Genomic DNA, 21079 nt, shown 5'->3' with positions numbered 1-21079 from the left:
TCAGGTTCTGTTTTCTTATCCATTTTGCCATTCTCCTTTAATAATTTGGAGAGTTTAACCCATTCACATTTAAGGTTACAATTTTTAGGTTTTTATTTTCTTTAATTTCACTTTTTTGTATTGATTTTCTTCCCTCCTCTTTTAAGTCAGTGCTTGCTCCATGTTCTTATCTTTGTTTATATTAATTTTTTCCACTATCCTCCTATAGGGTCTGTCCCCTTACTTTCTTAAACTATTCCAAATTTCTTGTCTTCAATGTTAAATTATTCTATGAACTTATCTATCTCTATGTCCATTTTGTCCTGTTCTATCCTATCCTATCATGTCCCATCCCACCATAATCTTTTCTAATCTCTTCTTTTTACTGTACCCTTTGCCTGTGCAGATAAGAGGAATTATTTCAGAATCCACCTTGATCCATCTGACTGTCTCATTCATCTCATCGAGGATAATATGCATTTGTTGCATTCTTTTATAAAACATATTGATAACTTTATACTTATAGATCACTCTTTGTTTACCCCTAATATTTGTCTTTCTTTTTTGTTATATACTCCTATTTCATTTTGTCATACTTCACAGAAATTTTCCAACCATCATCAGTAAGTGCTCAATAGTTTAGAGTAGGAAACACTCAACATCATATTTGTTTTCAAAGTTCTTTTAATAATATTTTGTAAATTAAACAGTTTTTGAGCTGAATATCTTCTTCTACTGGAACTTAGGAAGACAATTTGATCATTTCAATAAGGCAGAATAAGGGAAGGAGACTAAGCATTTATTAAGCACCTTCTATGTACCAGGCACTATGCTAAGCGGTTTACAAATACTATCTCACATCAAACAGGATTAGACCTCAGTATATGTTCCATATAAATTTTTATTGAGACTTTTGTTTGGACGTTGTATAAATTTCCTGCTGTATGTTGCTCTCTGACCCCTGCTGCCAACTCCCCCCCCCCCCCATTGCTGGCAAAACAACAAAAAATTTTTAAAGAAAAATATGGAAAAGATGAAGAAGGGGAAAGAATCAGTAAAATCCATCAGTACATGAGGGGGGAAATGACAATGTGTGCATTGTTCCACACATTTGGAACCTCTTCATAGGAGTGTGGGAAGTGTCTTCTCATATCTCTGTTTTGGAGCTATGCTTATTCTTTGTAATATTGAAACATTCATTTTCTATTATTTTGTGATTGTGGTTTTTCTATTTACACTGTATTACATTTTTGTTTTGAGCCCTGTTTACTTCTCTGTATCAGTTCATGTAAATGTTTCCAGGCTTCTTTGTATTCATCATACTCATCATTTCTTAGAGCATAGTCTTATTCTATCATATAGTGTAGCACAATTTGTTGAGCCATTCCCCATTTTGTCGTATTTTTCAACCACAGCAAAAAAACATTGGATACTCTGAGATTGTGGTGAAACAGATTTGTTGTTTGTTTCGCACAATCCATTCCCCTGATTGAACACAAATTCTTGAAAGAAGGAGATTTCTTTTCTTTTGTATTTGTATTCACAGTATCTAACACAGTCCCTAGTATATAGTTGGTATTTAATAAATGTTAGCTCATTGATTAATGATGTTGTATCTCTGTGTCTATCTCTCTATTACTCTGTCTTTTTGTTGTTGTATATTGCATGGAAGCTATTGTGATGATTATCTTTTTAGCAAATAAAAAATAAGCAAAATCAATAAGCATTTATTAAGCACCAATGTTGGGTCAGGAACTATGGTAAGAGCTGGGGATACAAAAAGAGTCAAAAGACAGTTCCTGACTTCAAGGAGGAAAAAAAAATAGATTAATTCCAAGCAGAATGAGGCTCTGCAGTTACTTTCCTAAAGAATCACTCTCCGTGTTCAGTTTTTGCAGATTTCAAGAAACCAAGAGTTAACTACAGAAGGACTTCTTTTCCTTGGTAGTGTATTTTCCCACTACACCCCATGTACTGGGCATCTTCTAATTGAGTTTTAGTAACAAAGGGAAAGTTTCTCCAGGACAAATCTGTCTACTGTAATCTGCATTGACCAAAGCCTTTGAAAACTGAACCAATGGGAAGCTATGGATGGGACCAAATCATTCCAATTCCACAGAGTCTAGTGACCATTGCAGAATTTTCCATTGGACTAAAGAGTTTTCCAGTACATCGCTAAGCTAGGTTCCAGTTTTATATCAAATTCATCCAGGAATGATTTTCATTTTCTGTGACTTGCCCAACTCAGGATAGAAATGAGACAAGTCTGACTTAGTGCTGCACCAGGAAGTATCCTTTCATTGTTGGAGAGAGGAAAACAAACCCTTTCACAGTTTAATCAATCTTATGGAGCAGATGGATACAGCAGTTAGTGCAAAAACAATTTTACCAGGAATATTAATACTTCTACAGTTTATCAGAAAGGGGAGTAGTCACTTACCAATAATTTTTCAAAAATATTATAGGATGTCTACTAGCAGGCACCATGGTAAATAATTTCTGACTTTGTGTTCCCACATGGCCTTATGAGGTCGTTAAAACTGATAATTAAGTTGTCTATGTACACGAAATGCCAGGGAGAATTGAGGTAATCTTGCAGGTGGTTTTGTACCCAAATCTTATCTAAAATATTCAGATAATAGAAGCAAAAAATTGTTTTTGAATTGTCTAAATGATTGATTTAATTTTCCACTTTAATTTGCATGCCTAGACATACATTCATGTGCCAGAGTGCTCATATCCAAGGATCCTATTTTTAGATGTCATTGTTTAACTAATTCTAATATTACATACTAAAATTATTTTTCTTTTAAAATAAAAAAGAATGGAAATCTTCAATTTACAGGTAGACTATGTTCTAAAAGTGCTTGTTAAATCTTCACGTAGAAAATGTTATCCATGAGAATTAACTTCTTAAGTCTAGCTATAAAAACTTTATTTAGCCCTAATGTAGCTGAAATCGCCACCATCTTAGAATTGCCCCATTTCTTATCCAAATTTCATAGAAGACTTCTATTCTTCTTCCTCTTGCGCTTTTCCCTTCTCTAGACTCTTCCTTTCCCTCCTGTGCCCTTCATACTTTGTTTACATTCTGAGCTAAATAGACCTTTGTGAGCTAACCTGCAAACCTCTTCAGATCTTATGACATTACATTTTGGGGACCGCTAGGTGGCGCCACAGTGGATAGAGCACTGGGACTGGTGTCAGGAAGACCTGAGTTCAAATTTGTCCTCAGACACATACTAACTTTGTGATGCTAGGCAAATCACTTAACCTCTCATTTTACCTCAGTTTCCTCATCTGTACAATGGGGATAATAATAGCTTCTACCTTGGAGGGGTATTGTGAGGATCAAATAAGATAATGTTTGTAAAGTACTTAGCAGAGCGTCTGGCATACAGAAGACACTACTTAACTATTAGCTGTTATATTATTATCTATATGGCAAATTATTCTAGGGTGAAATGACTGATCAGGTTCTCTCTGCCACAGCTCCAGTGACTATTGGCTCTCTGGAATGCTCCAATAAAAAAGTACAGTAGTTCAGGGAATACTAATTTACCTTTCCCCACCCCTGACTGGCTAGGACTGGCTGGTCACCATATCCTAGTGGTGTTAAGTTAGAGGACCATTGGATTTTCAAGTTGTAAAGAACCTTAAAAATGATCTGTTCCTTGGTTTCTTTATGTGTGTGTGTGTGTGTGTGTGTGTGTGTGTGTGTGTGTGTGTTGTTTACCTCTGTAGAAGTCTGGAGAATCTTATGGCCCTCTGTTCAGTCATTCAGTCAATGAACATTTATTAAGTTTCTATTTTGTGCCAATGATTTAAAATATGTACAATAAAATTCATAGAATTGCAAAGGAAATTAATTATATTAAAGGGTATCTATCTAAATTTTTTTAAAAAATGTTTGTGGACCCCAAATTAAGAACTACTGATCTTGTCCAAACCTGTCAGTTTGCAGATGAGGAAAATACTGGAAATCACAGAGTGACTGTAGAATAAATGAAAAGGGAATATCTTCAAATCTTGAAAAGGAAGATAAGGCATTAGAACCTTCCTGCTCCTACCCCTACTTCTTTTTCCTCCTACAGGGCCATAGGGTGTGACTTTCTCTTAAGCACAAAAAGCTTTCCAAATGCTTTGACTGGAAGACAACAGTAGGACAAGTTCACTATGGAAACTATCAGTTAGATGACTGTTGATGTTACATTTTTAAATGTTTTCTCTTAATTCATTATTACACCATTTGCCACAACCAATTTGAACCATAAAGCTGAATACCTTGGAGTGGAGAAAAATTAAACATGTTTTCATTTGTTTCTCACTGTGATAAGTGGATCTTGCTGAGACTTCATCAAAGTTGAAATATCTGGTAGGACAAAAAGGTAGAGACTGGATGTCACTGTCCTGGCTGAAAGAGCAGCACTTAAGCCAAAAAGAGAATTGTAATGCTTCATCTCAAAGTTAGTAGCTGCCTCCACTCCGAGATCCCAACCTAGCAGAACCTCTGTAGATTGGATAAGGGATAAGGGATAAGCCCAGAGTGGGTATTACATTAGAGATCAGTAGGAAAGATGGTCTATCAAAGTAGTGGCTATAAACAAGCAGATGTTTAATTCTTGAAAAAACACGTATTGTTTATTGCATACAAGGGAAGGTGGATGCCCTTGCAAATTAAAAGATAGATAGATGGCAAATATCATTCTCAAAGTGCTTATAACCTTAAAAACAGAGAACAGGTAACGTATGAATAAGGTCAGATTCAGACATGTCAGTTTCCTGTTGGTCACACCTTTCTTTGTATATTTTTCAGGGATGGGGAGCCTCCAGTCTCGAGGCCACATGCAGCCCTCTAGATCCTCAGGTGTGTGCTTGAGGACCTAGAGGGCAGCATGTGGTCTCAAGGTTGCAGGTTCCCCACGCTTGAGTCCTTGGTCTATGAAAAGAATCTTGGCCCAGGATTCATCATAGAGGCATGCACACAGACACACACAGACCCAGACACACACACACACACACACACACACACACACAATTTCATATATCTAGTGCTTAGCTCCTGTGCTTGAAATACTACAAAGAGGGTAAGTGTCTGAACACTGCCTAAAGAGTTGTAGAAAGTACACTGAGAGCCCTATTAATGTTAGATGTGGATTTTCCTCTCTCTGAAGATCTTGCTGCTCTCCCTAGATGCTCTACAGAGTCATCTGCTTCCAGGGTGATTCTGATCAATGCTGACAACTGAGTGGTTTGATCCAATTGATATGTTTGATCTCTTTTCCTGAGGGAACCTAGGACCAATGACAAGGCTGTTTTCTTATATGCTCTTGTATTTACGTCACATTGGGATTCCATTTCATCCTTCACGTTCAGTATAAATTCACTTAGCTGTACCTCTGAGGTGTGTTGGCTTAGCTGGTACACAGTGGGTACTTAATAAATGCCTGCTGATGTGTTTCTTATTTTTTCCTTACTAGCAAAAATCGTTATAATTTCCTTAAAAGCAAAAAAAAAATTATGGTCACTTAGACTGAAAAAAATCTAGTATTTTTTTTTTTTTACTTATGGTGCTAATTATTGTGTTTTTTGTAGAAATCCATGCTACAATTTAGATACCTTTCCTTTGCTATTCTCAGCATGATGATGTCCCTTTTAATTTATCGTGTGTGTGTATGCATGTGTGTGTGAGAGAGAAAGTATGTGTGTGTGACAATGTGTGTGTGAGAGAGAGAGACAGAGAGACACAGAAAGGGGGGGGGAGAGACTTTCCCCTACATATTTATTATGCTGGGCTTATAGAGCCTAGTCTTCATTTTATTGGCTCTTACTGGCATCTATATACAAGATGTCTTAAAAGCCTTAAAGTCTTAAAACTGCACTAAGAATTTTGGGACGTGCTGTATTTATTTGTATGTAAGATGTCAAAGAAAAACGGAAAGTAGCACCTTGGAACGCTACCTTGAAAGAGAAAATGCCAACACATTTTTTTCTGCACCTGAAGCTTTTAATTCTTTAATCCACTGTGGAATGTTGCTTAATTACATATTTTATTTATGCATAACTGAAAATTATGTACTTTAGTTTCAACAATGCTAGGAAAGCACGTATTGTTTATAAATAAAGAAAGGTCTCTTTGCCACTATTTTCAATGCATGAAATATTTGGGGAATTTTCACTAGTTCTACTTTGGAAAAGTTCATTTAAAAATTGGGGAAGCATTTCTTTTTTTTGTTTTAGTGTTTTCTTAAGAAATCAAGGAGCACTTCACCTGAAAATAGTGAGACGTTTCTGTCATCATGACCCAGTGCTCTATTTTAGTAAGCAGTTTCTTTTCTCCCCAGAAAAACCTTTGGTGATCTGTTTAGCGGACATCTTTTGTTTTTATATCGCCTTCATTTTCAAACTGATCCACTCCCTTCCCCTATACATTCGGTAATTCCCTTGTTACAAAAAGCAAAAATAAAAAAGGAAAAACAAAAAAAAGTCAAAGTATTTATGATCCTGATAGTATGTACAATGTTCTCCTGTGGTCCCTCACCTCTGCAAAGGGAGGGAGAGGCATTTTCTCAACTCTTTCCCAGGGTCAAGGTCTCTTGTCAATATCCTTACACAGAATTCAGTTCCACAGTTTCAGTGTGTATGTGTGTGTGTATAAGTGCGTGTGTGTACATGTGTGTATGTGTGCATGTATGTCTGTATGTGTGTGTGCATGTGTATGTAAGTGTGTGCATGCCTGTGTGCATGTGCACGTGTGTGCATGTGTGTACACATGCATGTGTGTTTATGTGTGTGTGTGCATGCGTGTGTGCATGTGTATGTGGTTATTTTATTGCTGTTCATTCATTTACTATGTTGCAGTCATTGTAAATCCTTTTTCTTCTTACACTCTTCATCAATTCGTATGTCTTCCTATACTTCTCTAACATCTTCATATTCACAAGTAAATTAACAAGTAAATGTTTGTTAAGTGCTTTGTGCTAGATACTCTGCTAATTTCTGAGACATAAGGACAATGAAATAGTGCCTGACCTCAAATAGCTTACGTTCTATTGGGGAAGACTAAATGTAAGTATGTCATATGAATATATACAAAATATTGATAAGGCAACTGAGGAGTGACGACAGCAGCTGAGGGGATGAGGGGATGTTTTCAGGTAGAAGGTTGTGCTCAAGATGCGTATTGAAGAAATGAGTGATCCTGAGAGGCAGTGGTTGGGAGAGATGTGTGGGGGACAGACAGTATAAAGGCACGGAAAAAGGAGTATTGTGTATGAGACACAACAAGAAAACTGGTCAGGGTGGACTGTAGTGGACAATAAAGGACTGTAGCATGGAATTAACCTGGGAAGGTAAATTGGACTAAAGTTGTGAAGGGCTTCAAATGTCAACAGAAAAGTTTTTATTTGATCCCAGAATCAATAGGGTGTCTGTGCTTTAGGGAAGTCATTTTAGTGATTGTGGGAAATAGATTGGAATGGGGGAAGACTTAAGACAGGAATGCCAATTAAGAGGCTATTTCAAGAGTCCAGGTGAGATTTGATGACAACCTGAATGAGGATTTTTGTGAGATAGAGAGAAGAGAATGTATGAGAAATATGTTATGGAAGAAGAAATGACAAGGTTTAGTAGTTGATTGAATATGGGGAAAGGGAAAGGAGTAAGGGATCAAGACAGTGCCTAGGTAGTGAACTTAGGAGACCTGCAGGATACTAATACCCTTGACAGAAATAAGGAAATTCAAAAGAGGAGTGGATTTGGTAGGAAAGGACATATGATGAAAAGTTATCCTCCAATAGATAAGGAATTGACTAACACTTCTTAAAATAATTGCATACTATTAATAATCATCTACAAATCACTAATTATAAGAGAAATGCAGATGCAAACAACACTGGTGCTTCACCTCAAAACCAGAATATTGACCAAAAACATGGATATAGTTAATGTTGGAGATGCTGGATCATTTTTTATCATCAAGTAATATTATAATACTTTCACGTCATCATGGTTTGTTTAGCCATTCTACAAGTAAAAGGCATCCATTTTTATTTGAATTCTTGTCATCAGCAATGAAGAGATTGGGGTAGTCATTTTAGCACCACCATGATCAGTTTCTTTTTAAAAATTGTTCCACTAATTTCTCAATTTTTGTTTTATTTTATTTTGAACTTAATAAATCCCAAGCAAAATGAACATTCCTATATACAGAATAGAATAGAAAAAAAGAGGATTGTAAAATTATGAATGGAATTAAAGATCCTTATTACATATGACGTACTTTTAAAATTAGTACCAAATAGTTTTGATGGTTTTTATTTTGTTTTAATATTTTGAGATCTGGTACTGTAGGTCTCTTTCCTTGCCATTTTTCTCTGTTATTCCCCATAAGATTCTTGACCTTTTGTACCTCCTCTTCCTCATGATCACAATTAACAGGCACTTATTAAACACTTACTATGTGCTAGGCATAAATATATATATGTATGTATACACACATATTACGCATATGAATTTGAAAAATAAAACCATGTTCCCTGTTCTTAAAAAGTTCACATTCTAAGATGGGAGAAAATATAAATAAGCATAAATAAATAAAAATAAATAAAGCTCTTTACCTACAAGATATATGCAGTGTAAAAGTCCTCCAGACAAATATTGTTATTTTTTCCTAGCTCTATAAATTAACTGATATGAAACTGAATAAGTAAATTAATTTTGATAGCATTGTTGTTTTATTAGGTTGGCATGGTCCAACCATGAGCAATTAACATCTCTCAAAATATTTAGGTCATTTTATTTATGCTACATTTTTGTAGCATAAATCATCAATAGCATTTTATAGCATAAAGTTCATCAATATTGTACGTCAATTTCATGATGGCATGTTTGCCTGGGTTCTGGATAATGGACAAAGCTCTCGTGCCTTTTCAGTCACCAATGGAGTGAAATAGGGTTGTGTGCTTGCTCCCAGGCTTTTTAGCATGATATTTTCAGCCATGTTGACAAATTCTTTCAATGAGGATGAACATGGCATCAAGGTCAACTACTGTACTGATGGTAAGTTCTTCAATTTGAAAAGGTTACAAGCCAAGACCAAAGTGGAGGGAGTGTTGGTGCATGATTTTCTGTTTGCAGATGATTGTGCACTCAATGCAGCCTCTGAAGCTGAGATGTAACAAACTATGGATCAATTCTCTGCTGCCTGTGCTAATTTTGGCCTAATAATTAAAACCACAAAAGCATAGGTGCTCCATCAGCCACCACCACACCATCCATATGTGGAACCATCTGTTACAACAAATGAAGAAGTTTTGAATGCTGTGGATAAGTTCACTTACCTTGGTAGTGTACTTTCCAGGAATGTACACATTGACAATGAGATTAATGCATGCATTGCCAGAGCTAGCTCAGTGTTTGGGAGGCTCCAAAGAAAGGTTTGGGAGAGAAGAGGTATTAGACTTGACTACCAAACTGAAGGTCTACAGAGCCATTGTGATGACCTTATTGTTATATGCTTGTGAAACATGGACAGTCTACCAGTGCCATGCTAGGAAACTGCATTGCTTCCATTTGAACTGTCTTAGGAAGATTCTGAGGATCACCTGGCAGGATAAGGTACCAGACACTGAAGTCCTTGCTCAAGCTGAACTGCCAAATATTCAAACTATGCTTCAGAGAGCGCAACTCTTATAGGCTGTCCATGTTGTTCGAATGCAAAATGTATGCTTGCCGAAAAGACTATTTTTATGGAGAACTAGCATGGGGCAGATGATCACAGGGTGGCCAGAAGAAACAATACAAAGACACTCTCAAGGTCTCTCTTAATAACTTTGGATTTGACTGTGCAACATGGGAGATACTGGCACAGGACTGTTCAGCATGGTGTGCCCACATAAGAAAAAGTGCTATGCTCTTTGAGCAAAACAGAATTGAGACAGCACAAAGTAAACCCAGGATGCACAAATTTGGGATATCCACCCCAAATATTCAAATGGACTATCTGTGCCCAACCTGTGGTAGAGCATTCCGAGCTCGTATTGGTCTGATCAGCCCCAGTCAGACACACTGAAATTTCACTTTACGATGGTGATGTCATTTTGGTCCTCTTAGAAGACGTAGGACAACAACCAACCAACCAACCAACATTTTTGTAGGTATATTCACTTAGTTTTTATGTATACCTTGGTAGATGGACTCCTAAATATTTTATATATTCTGTAGTTATCTTAAATGGAACTTATCTTTCTTTTTCTACTGAGTTTTGTTGGTAATTCATGGAAAGGCTAATGATTTATATGAGTTTATTTTATATCCTGACACTTTGATAAAAGTATTAATTACTTTGATTAATTTTAGTTTATCCTCCAAGGTCATGCAGATCATGACATCACTTCCACAAAGTCATGTTTTTGTTACTTCTTTGCCTAGGCTAATTCAATTAGTTTCTTTTTCTTGTTGCTATTGTGTAGCATTTCTAGCACTATACCAAATAAAAATGTTGATAATGTGCATAAAGGCCTCTAGTTTATTTCCATTTTATGTATATACTGTCTTTTAATTTTAAATACACACTATTTGCCATATTAAAGCAAGATGCATTTATTCCTATGCTTTTTAATGTTTTTAACTGAATGTATATTATATTTTGTCAAAGCTTTTTTGTATCTGTTGAAGTAATTATATAATTTTATTGTTTTTATTATTAATATGATCTATTATCTGTATAGTTTGCCTAACTCTAATTGAACCAGTCCTGTCTTTCTGGAATAAATCTGCCCTGTTCATAATGTAAAATGCTTCTCACATGTTGCCATGTCTTTGTGCTTTGTGTTTTATTGATACCTTTTGGTTTTTGCATTATCTAAGTTTCCCCCTATATCTGTCTACTCTCTCTTCTGAGGGAACCATCTCTTATAACAAGGAATCACTTTAAAAAAGAAAAAGAGGAAAAATGGATCAAAACACAAAGCCCCCTGAAATTCTACACCTGTGGTCCCCTTCCTATACTCTCAGGAGTGGGGGGAGGTGTCATGTCTTACCTTTGGGGCAAAGTTTATTCTTTATTATTTCACAACATTTATTTTTAGCTGTTTTGTGGTTGACTTTTCCATTTATATCATGGTGATCATTATTTTTCTGGCTCTACTTACCTCATTTTGTGTCTTTCCATGTTCTTGTATTTATCACGTTCGTTGTTTCTTACCACATGGTAATATTCCATTATGTTTATGTGTCACCATTTGCTTTGTCATTCCCCAGCTGAAGGACACCCACTTGGTTTCTATTTCTTTGTGACCCCAAAAAGTGCTGCTGTAAATATCTTGGTGAACATGGAGCCTTGCTTTTTGTCAATGACTTCTTTGGGATATATGTCAAGCAAAGGAATATCAAGGTCAGACTTTATGTAGGCAGGTAGATGGCACCATATATGGAGCATTGAACTTGGAGTGAGGAAGTTCAGCTTCAGACACTTACTATCTTTGTGACTTATGCAAGTCACTTAACCTACTATCTTCCTCCCAGTTTTCTCATTTGTAAAATGGGGGTAATAATAGCTATTATGAGGACAAAATGAGATAATATTTGGAAAGTGCCCTGCAGCCCTTAAAATGTATAGAACTTCTGGCTGCCATTATTAATTCCAAATTGCTTCCCGGAATGATTGTACTGACCCTTAACCACACTCACAATGCATTAAATGTACATACATATCTTTTCACAATTTCTCACAATGACCAGTGCAATCATTATCATCTTTTCCATTTTTCTAGGTGTGAGGTGAAACCTCACGGTTATTTTCATGTGTATTTCTCTTACTATTAGTGATCTCTTTTAGTAGTTAAGGATTTTGAGTTGTTATTTATTAGGTATATTGGCCAATAAAAGGATCAAGTTAGTTGGGGTCAGGGAGCTCCAGTGAGTGGATACCCAGGAGACCGAGGGAGATTTCCAGAGATGCCCTGCATGGAGGGGATTGAAAAAGGCCTTGGTTTCAGTCTTGGCCTTGACTGAGGTCTCTTTCCCCACTGTGCCTAATGGAGGGTTACCCCGAAAGCTTAAAGCAATCAAGTGGAAGATGGTCTTCTCCTCTTCCCATCAGTGTCTTAGCATATCCCCAAATCAGCTGACAGCAGGGTCTACAAGAGACCAAGGACAGACAGGATGTAGATTCACAGCTTCACAAGCAGTTCAGCAAATTACGCTAGCCTTAACAGGCACTTCTTTAGTTTGCCTTGAATGGGAGAAAAGGACATTTAGCAACTAGGAGCTGTGAGTCAGTCTTTTGAACTCATTTTCCCTTGGAATCCTACTTCCTATGGGAGAGGGCTTCACAGACTTTTAGGAGGATGTTTTTTATTTCAGCAGCTCTTATATATCACATTAGTACCATACCCCTTTCTAAAAGCTCCGTAAGCCTGGCTCACTAAAATGATTTTCAACCGATAATCTTGGAGGAGGCACATTTATGGGATTCCAAGTCAATAGTCTTAGAGGATCAATCCTCATGGAATACCTCTAGGATCCAGAAGGAGAGATTTAGCCTTGCTCCATGACCAAGACTTGTCTGAGTGAATGGGAATTGAGATATCTTACAGCTTAAGTGGGCCATGCACTTATGTCATTGGAGAGCCTAAGGTGTTCCTTGAGGGCATGTTCTATTTGATCTGTCTTCATGTTTCCAAACTCTAGCACAGTGCTTGGCACATAGAAATATCTTGATAAATGATAATTGACTGAGTCAAGTACCCACATGGACAAGATCACAGATCCTGGAAGGATGAAAATACTCATCTGTGGAGGAATTTTCACATGCATAAAGTATTAAAAATACTCAATATGATTTGTTTCTTTCTGAATTGCTGCCTTCTGTATGTTTGTGGTATAGTCTTTTCTTAGACCATGAGCTCCTTGAGGGCAGGGACAGTGCTGATGCTTTCCTTTGTATGTGCAATGCTTAGCATAGTGCAAGTAAGTGTCTGATAAGTGATTGCTGGTTAACTTAACATTGTTATTGGTATAACTTTTCACGAGCTACATGGACCTCCAAACAAATCCTCTTTCTTCCATATGATTTGCCTAGCAAGTGTTAAAAAGAAGGCACCTTGGAAAACTGAGACTTTTGTTTGAAAACACTGGCTTTTGGAGAACTTTTGAGGGGCAACGACAGAAATGAAGGTTGGACAGAAAGGAAGATAAAAGATGCAAGTGATTGACAGAAAACTATTGTTCCTTGGGCTTAAATCCTTGACAGATCACTTGTACTAGGTCATATATCAGAGTATCTGGTCATGACTCAATGAGTTGGCCCATCCGAAGTACATATATACATGAGCTATATTTTATATGTTTATTTGACAAGCCCTGTGCTATCAGTTAATAAGACTGGAAAGCTGGAAAAAATGCATTTGTAACGCGCAAAACCCAGAGATTTGACCAATTACGTGAAAAAGCATATTTCTGGTTTGGATGCCACAGAAAGTAAATCTTGGTGATCACAATGGAAGAAATGATTGTGTTGCCCTGTCATTGGTACATGTCAGTATCAATTTCTGTGTCTATAGCAGGAGTAATGAAATACAAGTCTGAAAGGCCAGTCCACTTTTCAACGTGATGTTCAACTTTATAGGTTCTTGACAAAGAGGTAACACATTCAGTGCTCTAGGTCCCCTTCTAGGTCCCATTCTTTAGATTCCATGGGTTATAAGGGGTAACATTAATGGTGAGTGATATTAGGATCGATGACCATCACCTGCGAGCTGAAAGGGTCCTTAGAAGTCATAGGACCACAGTATCATAGAGCTAGAGCGGAAGAGACCTGAGGCTATCTTATTCAAACTCCTCATTTTACAGATGATAAGACTGAGAGGCTCAATGAATTGTTGCAGGTGGCACAGGTAGCCTGTGAAAGAACAGGTCCTCTGGTTCCAGTGTTCTTTCCTGTGTGCCAGGTTGCTTCCCAAGCCAGTGTTAGTGAGAAGAGACACCACACTAATAATAACAAGTCAGGAAGCCATGACTGAACTTGGAGAGTTTTTCATGTTAAAATGAAATATTGAATTATTGTACATAGAACATATGCACAGATTTTGGAGCAAGAAAGAATTGAAAATGTATATCTTAAAAAGGCAATTCTGCACTGTTTTTATTCAACATGTGGAATTAATTATAATACAGGTACAGTATGTTGATATATACCTTTGACCACACTCCATTAATGAGCATATTGTATATATTTTCATTAGTAATATGCATGTTAAAGCCTTCTCCTTTAGTTACTGCGGAAAATCATGCAAATACTTAGCTTTTGCATTGAAATGACATAATTGCTTCAGAAGAGATACTAGGAAAATCATGTGCATCCTTAAGTTGGCAAAATGATCATTTGACTTGTTTTATTCCTTAGGCTTGACATAAGGAAAATCTTCCTAACCAACAGGGATATCTACAAGTGGACCAGCCTGCCTTGGGAGAAGCTGGGATTAAACAGCAGCTGGATAACTACTTACGAGGTGAGTCATGGATGGAAACAGAAAGCCACTTCCAACTCAGTCTTTAATTGCTTAGCCAAGGTAAGTAGGATCAAGGAAAGAGATGGTAGCAGACCAGTGTAGTTTTAATGTTGTTTAGTTTCCTGATCTGTAGGAGAAAGGTGATAGCATCGCAACATGTAAGAACTTGGTTTGTTTTAATTCTTCCATGGTATATTCATTTAACCCATTTTAATTGAGGACCTATGTGCATATACAATGGACTCCATTTTCATCACTTAATGATGCACATTTATAGAAACTGGTTTCTCATAACATCAGGAGGGAGTTTAGTACACTCCACTTAGTAAAAATAGGATTATACAATACATAAAGACCTCAATATTAAATGGATGTTAGCAACAGAAAGTGGGGTTGAATTGGATGGTGACTGGCTACCTACAAGTATATATCGCTCAACTTTAAGATACTTGAAAATATTTGAGTTTCATCCTATGTATTGGCTAAGCATAGTCATGTCAATTTGAAATTTTCTTTAGATTGGGTATTGGAAATCCTAGGATGTTAATCAATGCACACATTATGCACATACTTTGAAACTAAGTACCACGTAATTAGGACACTCATAAGAGTTAACCTTGTCTTCTAAGAAGGTATGTGTCAACTCTGCATACTATGGGCCAAGGAGATACTGTCAACAATATTATTTTTGCATAGTACACAAGAATATATGGTCACTGAGTGTCCTACATATTAGTAAGAGAATGCTGAGTGAAGGAGTCCATGACAGATTCAGATTCATAGGGTTGAATATCATCTATGAACTCCCCAACTCTGCTAACATACTTGAGTAGAGCATGCTATGTATGGCATGTGTATCTTTAAAAGGTCTCTGAGATACTTTTCACATAATGAACTTTGTTAAATGGAGTTTTAGCACATAAACCTCTTGGCACATAAAAAAAATCACAGGATTTAGTGTTGGAAGTGGACTTCAGAGACCAGCTAGTCTAAGGCTCTCATTTTACAAATGAGGAAATTGAGGTCTACAGATGTGAAAGACTTACCCAGTCATTAGTAGTTAATAGAAGGACTGGGCTTCCAACCCAGGTCCTTGGCCTCCAGATAAATGTTCTGCTATAGCACGCTGCTGCCTTTAGGAGGCCAGTCATGATGCATACAGGATACTGAGGGAGGCCTCTACGGATCAATGCACCATCCAAGCTGGAACTCTCTCTAAAGCAGCCTCACCATGGCCACTCAGATTACTAGCACCCTTTCTTCTTGGAAAATTATGTAATATAACCACTTTCATTTAAAGGAATTAAATGATATTTCTTAGCAAATGTCATCTGTTATTGTTGGTGAGTATTTACAATACAAGTGAACCAGTCTACTCTATTTTTCAATCCAAAAGAAAATGAGGAGCCTTTTGGAATGAGAAAGAAAAACCTTACCTGGAAGCCTGGGGTTCAGGTTAAAAATTAAGTGTTTTGGTGTGTGTCTTGGTACCTTGCCTTAAATTTAAAAAAAATGAAAAGAACACAACCACCAAAATATTTCAGTTTCTCTCACTACCACCAGCTCCCATCCAGAGGAAGTCAGAAAAAGGAAGTTTCGGGGGGAAAACCCCATATATTTATACATCATACTCTTTCTAGTAAGTACATAAGGAATAGTTACATGGCTAATGTTGATATTCTCACTAATTTCAGCTCCTCCATCAAATAATTCCTTTCTTGTTTCATAATGAGCTGAGATGCATTAGAAGTTGAACCCTTATTAAATCAAAGGAACTAGAAACTTTTGGGGTAGAGTTTGAAGTTTATGGGAAACCAGCTGCCTCTAGAGTAGCTTAGCTGTGCTTCAATATTAAATTGTATTTTAAAGCTGAATTGGGAGTTTTCAATGCTCACAATTCAGTTTCTTAAGTAAAGGTTCAAGGTTAAAGGAGCCCGGCTGCCTGCAAGATATCATCTGGGGTAGGGCAAATAGTGAACTGAAAGGAATTGGGTAATCATGGATCCCTTCTCAAGGAACCTCATAGCCCCGTTAGCTGTGTTCAGAAAACCTATGGGAAAACATTAAGAACAGAAGTTAAACAAAAGAATTTTCAAAATTGAAATATGAATGAAATATTTTATAACTATATCTTCACTTCATTCTCTGACAATTAGCATGTTTAATTTTGCTACTAAGTAGTTTGCTAAGGTTTAGTCTCCCTAGGATTAGTTAACCCAATATCAAACCAATGTCAGGAGAAAATGAAGTCATCACGTAACATACACAGCCTTTAGGCTTCTGGTTTTGTGTTCTCATATTCCTAAGGTAGTTTCTAGACTAGAAGAATATAGGCAGTTCGATGAACTCAAAAGTTACTGGAATCACTAACAGCTAATAACTATTCTTCAAAATCTTGCTTACTAAGGAATTTTCTTAAAGAGCCATTTTTTCTATTTATTTTATGTGACTATTAATGGCCTTTTAAAGTGTTTATACATTAGTATAAGGAACAGTATGAGCATAATTCACGTAGCACAAAATAAAAGCAGCTGTACCCATTATAAGAGCATCGCTGCCAGGGATGGTAAATATGTTTGTGCCTGATAGCTTTTGGACTCCAGAATATCCCGCTATCTCTGTTTAGCAGGCAAAATATGAACCAAGACAAGGCAGGTTATGATTTCCATCATGGAATTTCAATGTATGTGTGTGTATGTGTGTTATGCACACACACACACACACATGCCATCAACATGTAAATTTTACAAAGGCTAATACAGTCCTTGAGAGAGAACTTTTCAGATGGTCTCTCTCCAAACAACGAGGTACTGCTGGGAAAGTACTATTAGCCACCTAGAGAGAGAGGGCATCCCTTCAAGTTCCCTTACAGTGAGTACACATAAGCAGACAAACCCTCCCATAGCATACCATACAAACAATTTTAATTGTGTAGTTACAGTCAATAACCACTCCTAGTCAGAACAGTTCTGCATAAAGGAAATTGTGATACACTTATAAAAACAGCTAGCTGTAACAAAATAACTGGTGTTTTCATAGCAATAAACTCATAAAAAAGAAATACACCTTTGTACAGAAAATTTATACAGATGTAGCTTTAAAATTGATTGTAAACCAAAGGAAGACACATTGCAAACATCAATTATTTTCACATTAATTGCATAAGTTTCTAAGGTGATCTATTAGTTTTATTTACCTAAGCTTATTTGCATGATAGTAAAAATTGCATACAACAATAAGAGTGAAGCTTATAGAATGAATTGCTTGGATAACATCGAGCACTTTTTATAGGCAACTGTGTAAAGCACATGTTCTCTATTTAAAACTTTTAAGACACTTTGTTTTACTGCCCATCAAAATACATTTATAAATAGAAAAGAATCAGTATGAGAACGAGAGAAGCAATATTACATTTAACGGAAACTTCCCCAAAAAATAATTACAACATGATGCTGCAGGATCTACAAATAAATAATGAGGACTAAATTGTGTTTCACATTTTCTTTCCATTTTTAAAAATCATGTAACAATGAAAATGAAAAAAAAATATTACAGTGACCTTTTATTTCCAAAAAAGAAAACAAATCTGAATTACGGCAGTGCCATATAATACAAGGCATTTGTTGGCGTGTGTTATTTTAAAACTGCATTCCACAGTATATAGTTCTTTACAATAGAGCAAGAGCAACAAACTCTCTTTTTCTTTAAAATAAGTGTGAGTTTCCAAAGATCAAGTGTGGAGTGTTACAGCAATAATAATGATAATTAATAATAATCATAAAAAAATGAAACAATAATGAAGTTGTAATGCTTCTTTGAAAGCTCCAGAATCAAAAATCACTGGTAGCATGCTTATTGGATACGACAGGGTGTAGCCAGTGAACACAAATTAATATCAAACAATCCTCAACGCTTCATCTGTAGCTGTAGAGCAGTTTGTAAAACAGAGTAAAACATTTAGCGGTCTGCATTATCTTTTTTTTTTCATTTCGTGTGTGCGCGCGCGTGTGTGTGTGTGTGTGTGTGTGCAAGTTTCTGAAGACTCATTGGCCAAACAATGAACAACAAAGGTTTCTGAGAGAATGCAAGATGGAATTTTCATTTAATTAGTTAATACCAGGGGCACTGTTGAATGAAAATAATACTTTTCTCTTAGTCTTTCAGATCAGCATTAATGTCCGTGTTCCCTTCCACTGATAATTCTTCTTCTAATTTCACTGAAAAAAGGGAGTTTGCATTTTTATCTTGGACACTTTCCTCCAAATCTTTCAGCAACTCTTCTTCTTTATATTCTGCAACATCTACCTCTAAACCGGAATTGTCCTTCAGTTTCCCATGGTGCTTGAGATAATATCGCTGGTTCTGAAAGAACTTAATAATGGTATACTTGGGAAGGTCAAGCTGGGCAGAGAGAGTCTGGATTGCTTCTTCATCTGGATACAGGCCTACATCCTGTATAAAGCTCTGGAGAATTCCCAGAGCTTCCACAGAAATTTTTGTTCGCGGTCGTGTCTTCTGCCGATTTTCATCCTCTGATTCGGCTGGGGAAGCGACGGTAGGCTGCCTAGGGGGAAGTCGGGGCCCAGGCTGCTGTTGCTGGGCTTGGGGCTGCTGCTGCTGCTGCGGCGGCTGCGGCGGCTGCTGCTGCTGCTGCTATAAAGACAAGAAAAAAATTAAATTCTATTTTTGTTATTCATCTATAAAGCTTACTAGAATTAAAAAAAAAGTAGTTCTCATACCCACAAATGGCTCCTTAAAGGAACAAAGAGTTCAGATCAAAAGCATAAGACAGGTTAAATGGCTCAAAGCGTTAAAAAAACCCAAAGAAACCTCAAAGTAATGTGACCCAGAAAGGAGGAGTGCTAACGTGGTGGACCGTCAGGGAGCAGGGCAACTTGTTAAATCCCTGATTTTTGACCTCTGCTCTGAAAAGTCACCAGTTAGCATTCTGGAAAAAGTAAGCAATAAACTTAATTTGGGGGATACAAAACTAAGAAAAAATTAACCAAGTAAATTATGATGTAATTAACAAAGATAGTTAGCATGAGGATTTAGAAATAATAATCAAAGATATTTTTAAAAGGTGAGCTACAGGACCCAATGGGAAAAACTCTGTGTGTGTGTGTGTGTGTGTGTGTGTTATTCTCAACCAGGGGCTGGAAAATGGCATTCTCATCAAAGATCATGTTTAAAACATAAGTCAATTCGTCAAGATCTGTGACTGTTTAGAGCGACTATCCCTTTTTAGTCCAAAAGAACCATTGAGAGCCTCTGATTTATGACTTTCTTGCCAAGTGATCCCCAAAAAGTAGCAAAGCTTCTTAACAAAGGCCAAGAGGCCGTACCAATGGATGTCTTCATCCTGACTGATTGGTAAAATTTCACTCTAGTCAATTCTGGTGTGTAAAGACTTTTCCTCCTAAGCCAAACTCATATGATGAAGTTTCAGATTTAGTGCAGGCATACTTGTTAATAATTAGTATCTATATGTGCTGTAATTTGCCATATATAATTACATATAATAAATACGACACATTCACATACTGTATGCTGTAGATACTTTTTTTTAACCAGCAAGGCAAATCAACCTGAGTAAGCAGCAAAATATTAGAATGTTTACACTGTGCATAAGCATTTCCTTTTATCCCCCTAAGAAGCAATTTTATTAAAAACAATTTACATTTTCAAACAAGTACTGTTTTATTACTTAACATATATCTTTCTCTTTTTTATTTTTGCTAAATCAAACAGTAAATTTTTCAGGCTTTCACAATTATTTTAGTGCTTGATATCCTAAGGGACTGCCTTTTTCAATGTGTTTTATCTTTAATACACACTCATGGCTTTTTTCTAGTGGCTGGAAAGCTCCCTTCTTTTTAGCTTTGTAAATATATATGTATTTTCTCCTATAGAGATAATAGAAGTAATTCTCAAAGATAGCGGAGTTGGAGAATTCTGCCAGCCAACTGTTTTCTCTTCCAGAGAGGAAACTGAAAAGATCCCTGTAGATCTCTCAAACAACAATGAATGATGCAGCATTAAGTTCACCCTTGACCCCGATGAACAACAGGAATACAGAGTATGACATTGTGAACCCAGAACCTAGACATTCCATGTGGGAGTGAGGAGGGGAAGAAAGTCTTGTTCTTCCTCAGCACAGGTTGGATTCTGTGGCAAAATCTTCCTTCAGCATTCCTGCCATTGCGTGGTGGGCTTTTTCCCCCAAGTTATAACAAATTCTTTCTCTTTGATTAAGGGAGTGGGTCCTTGAAAGCCCCCTTTTTCTCCCTGACATGTTTAACTTGTGCCAGCTCACCTGTGGAGCAGCACCCAGCCATGGTCCAGGGGTCAGCAGGCTTGGTGAGAAAGTACCTCTAGGCTCTCCTTTCACAAGGGTGGTGGGAGAGGGGCTCTGAAGGAAAAACAAACATACATTGACTCACCCCTGATTTGGGATTTCTAAGGAAGGGACAGTGGGAGGATATATCAGAGCGAATGGGAGAGAAGATGAAGAATCAGGTGTGGCTGTACTGCTATTTTACTCTTGCACTGAATCCAAGATACAGAGATGGGAAGTCTGTAAGAAA

General features: G+C 36.9%; 1 protein-coding gene across 7 annotated transcripts in view; it reads right to left on the bottom strand.

Annotated features, from left to right (window-relative positions):
* Positions 1 to 17394: 17394 nt before the first annotated feature.
* Positions 17395 to 21079, bottom strand: part of SATB1 (SATB homeobox 1) — a 116950-nt gene continuing 113265 nt past the window's right edge. For 4 of the 7 annotated variants that reach the window (XM_072651227.1, XM_072651228.1, XM_072651225.1 and 1 more), the window contains 2 exons: positions 20809 to 20904; positions 17395 to 19145 (listed from right to left, as the gene is read on the bottom strand). In XM_072651227.1, the coding sequence (XP_072507328.1) occupies positions 18645 to 19145; positions 20809 to 20904 (597 nt within the window). In that variant the 3' untranslated portion in view covers positions 17395 to 18644. The remainder of the gene's footprint in view (positions 19146 to 20808; positions 20905 to 21079) is intronic. The other 3 variants (XM_072651229.1, XM_072651230.1, XM_072651231.1) reach the window with 3 other exon arrangements.

Source organism: Notamacropus eugenii, chromosome 3 (assembly GCF_028372415.1).
Source record: "Notamacropus eugenii isolate mMacEug1 chromosome 3, mMacEug1.pri_v2, whole genome shotgun sequence".
Classification (NCBI taxonomy): domain Eukaryota; kingdom Metazoa; phylum Chordata; class Mammalia; order Diprotodontia; family Macropodidae; genus Notamacropus; species Notamacropus eugenii.
Note: the sequence above shows the minus strand (reverse complement) of the source record. Positions and strands in the feature narration are given on the sequence as shown.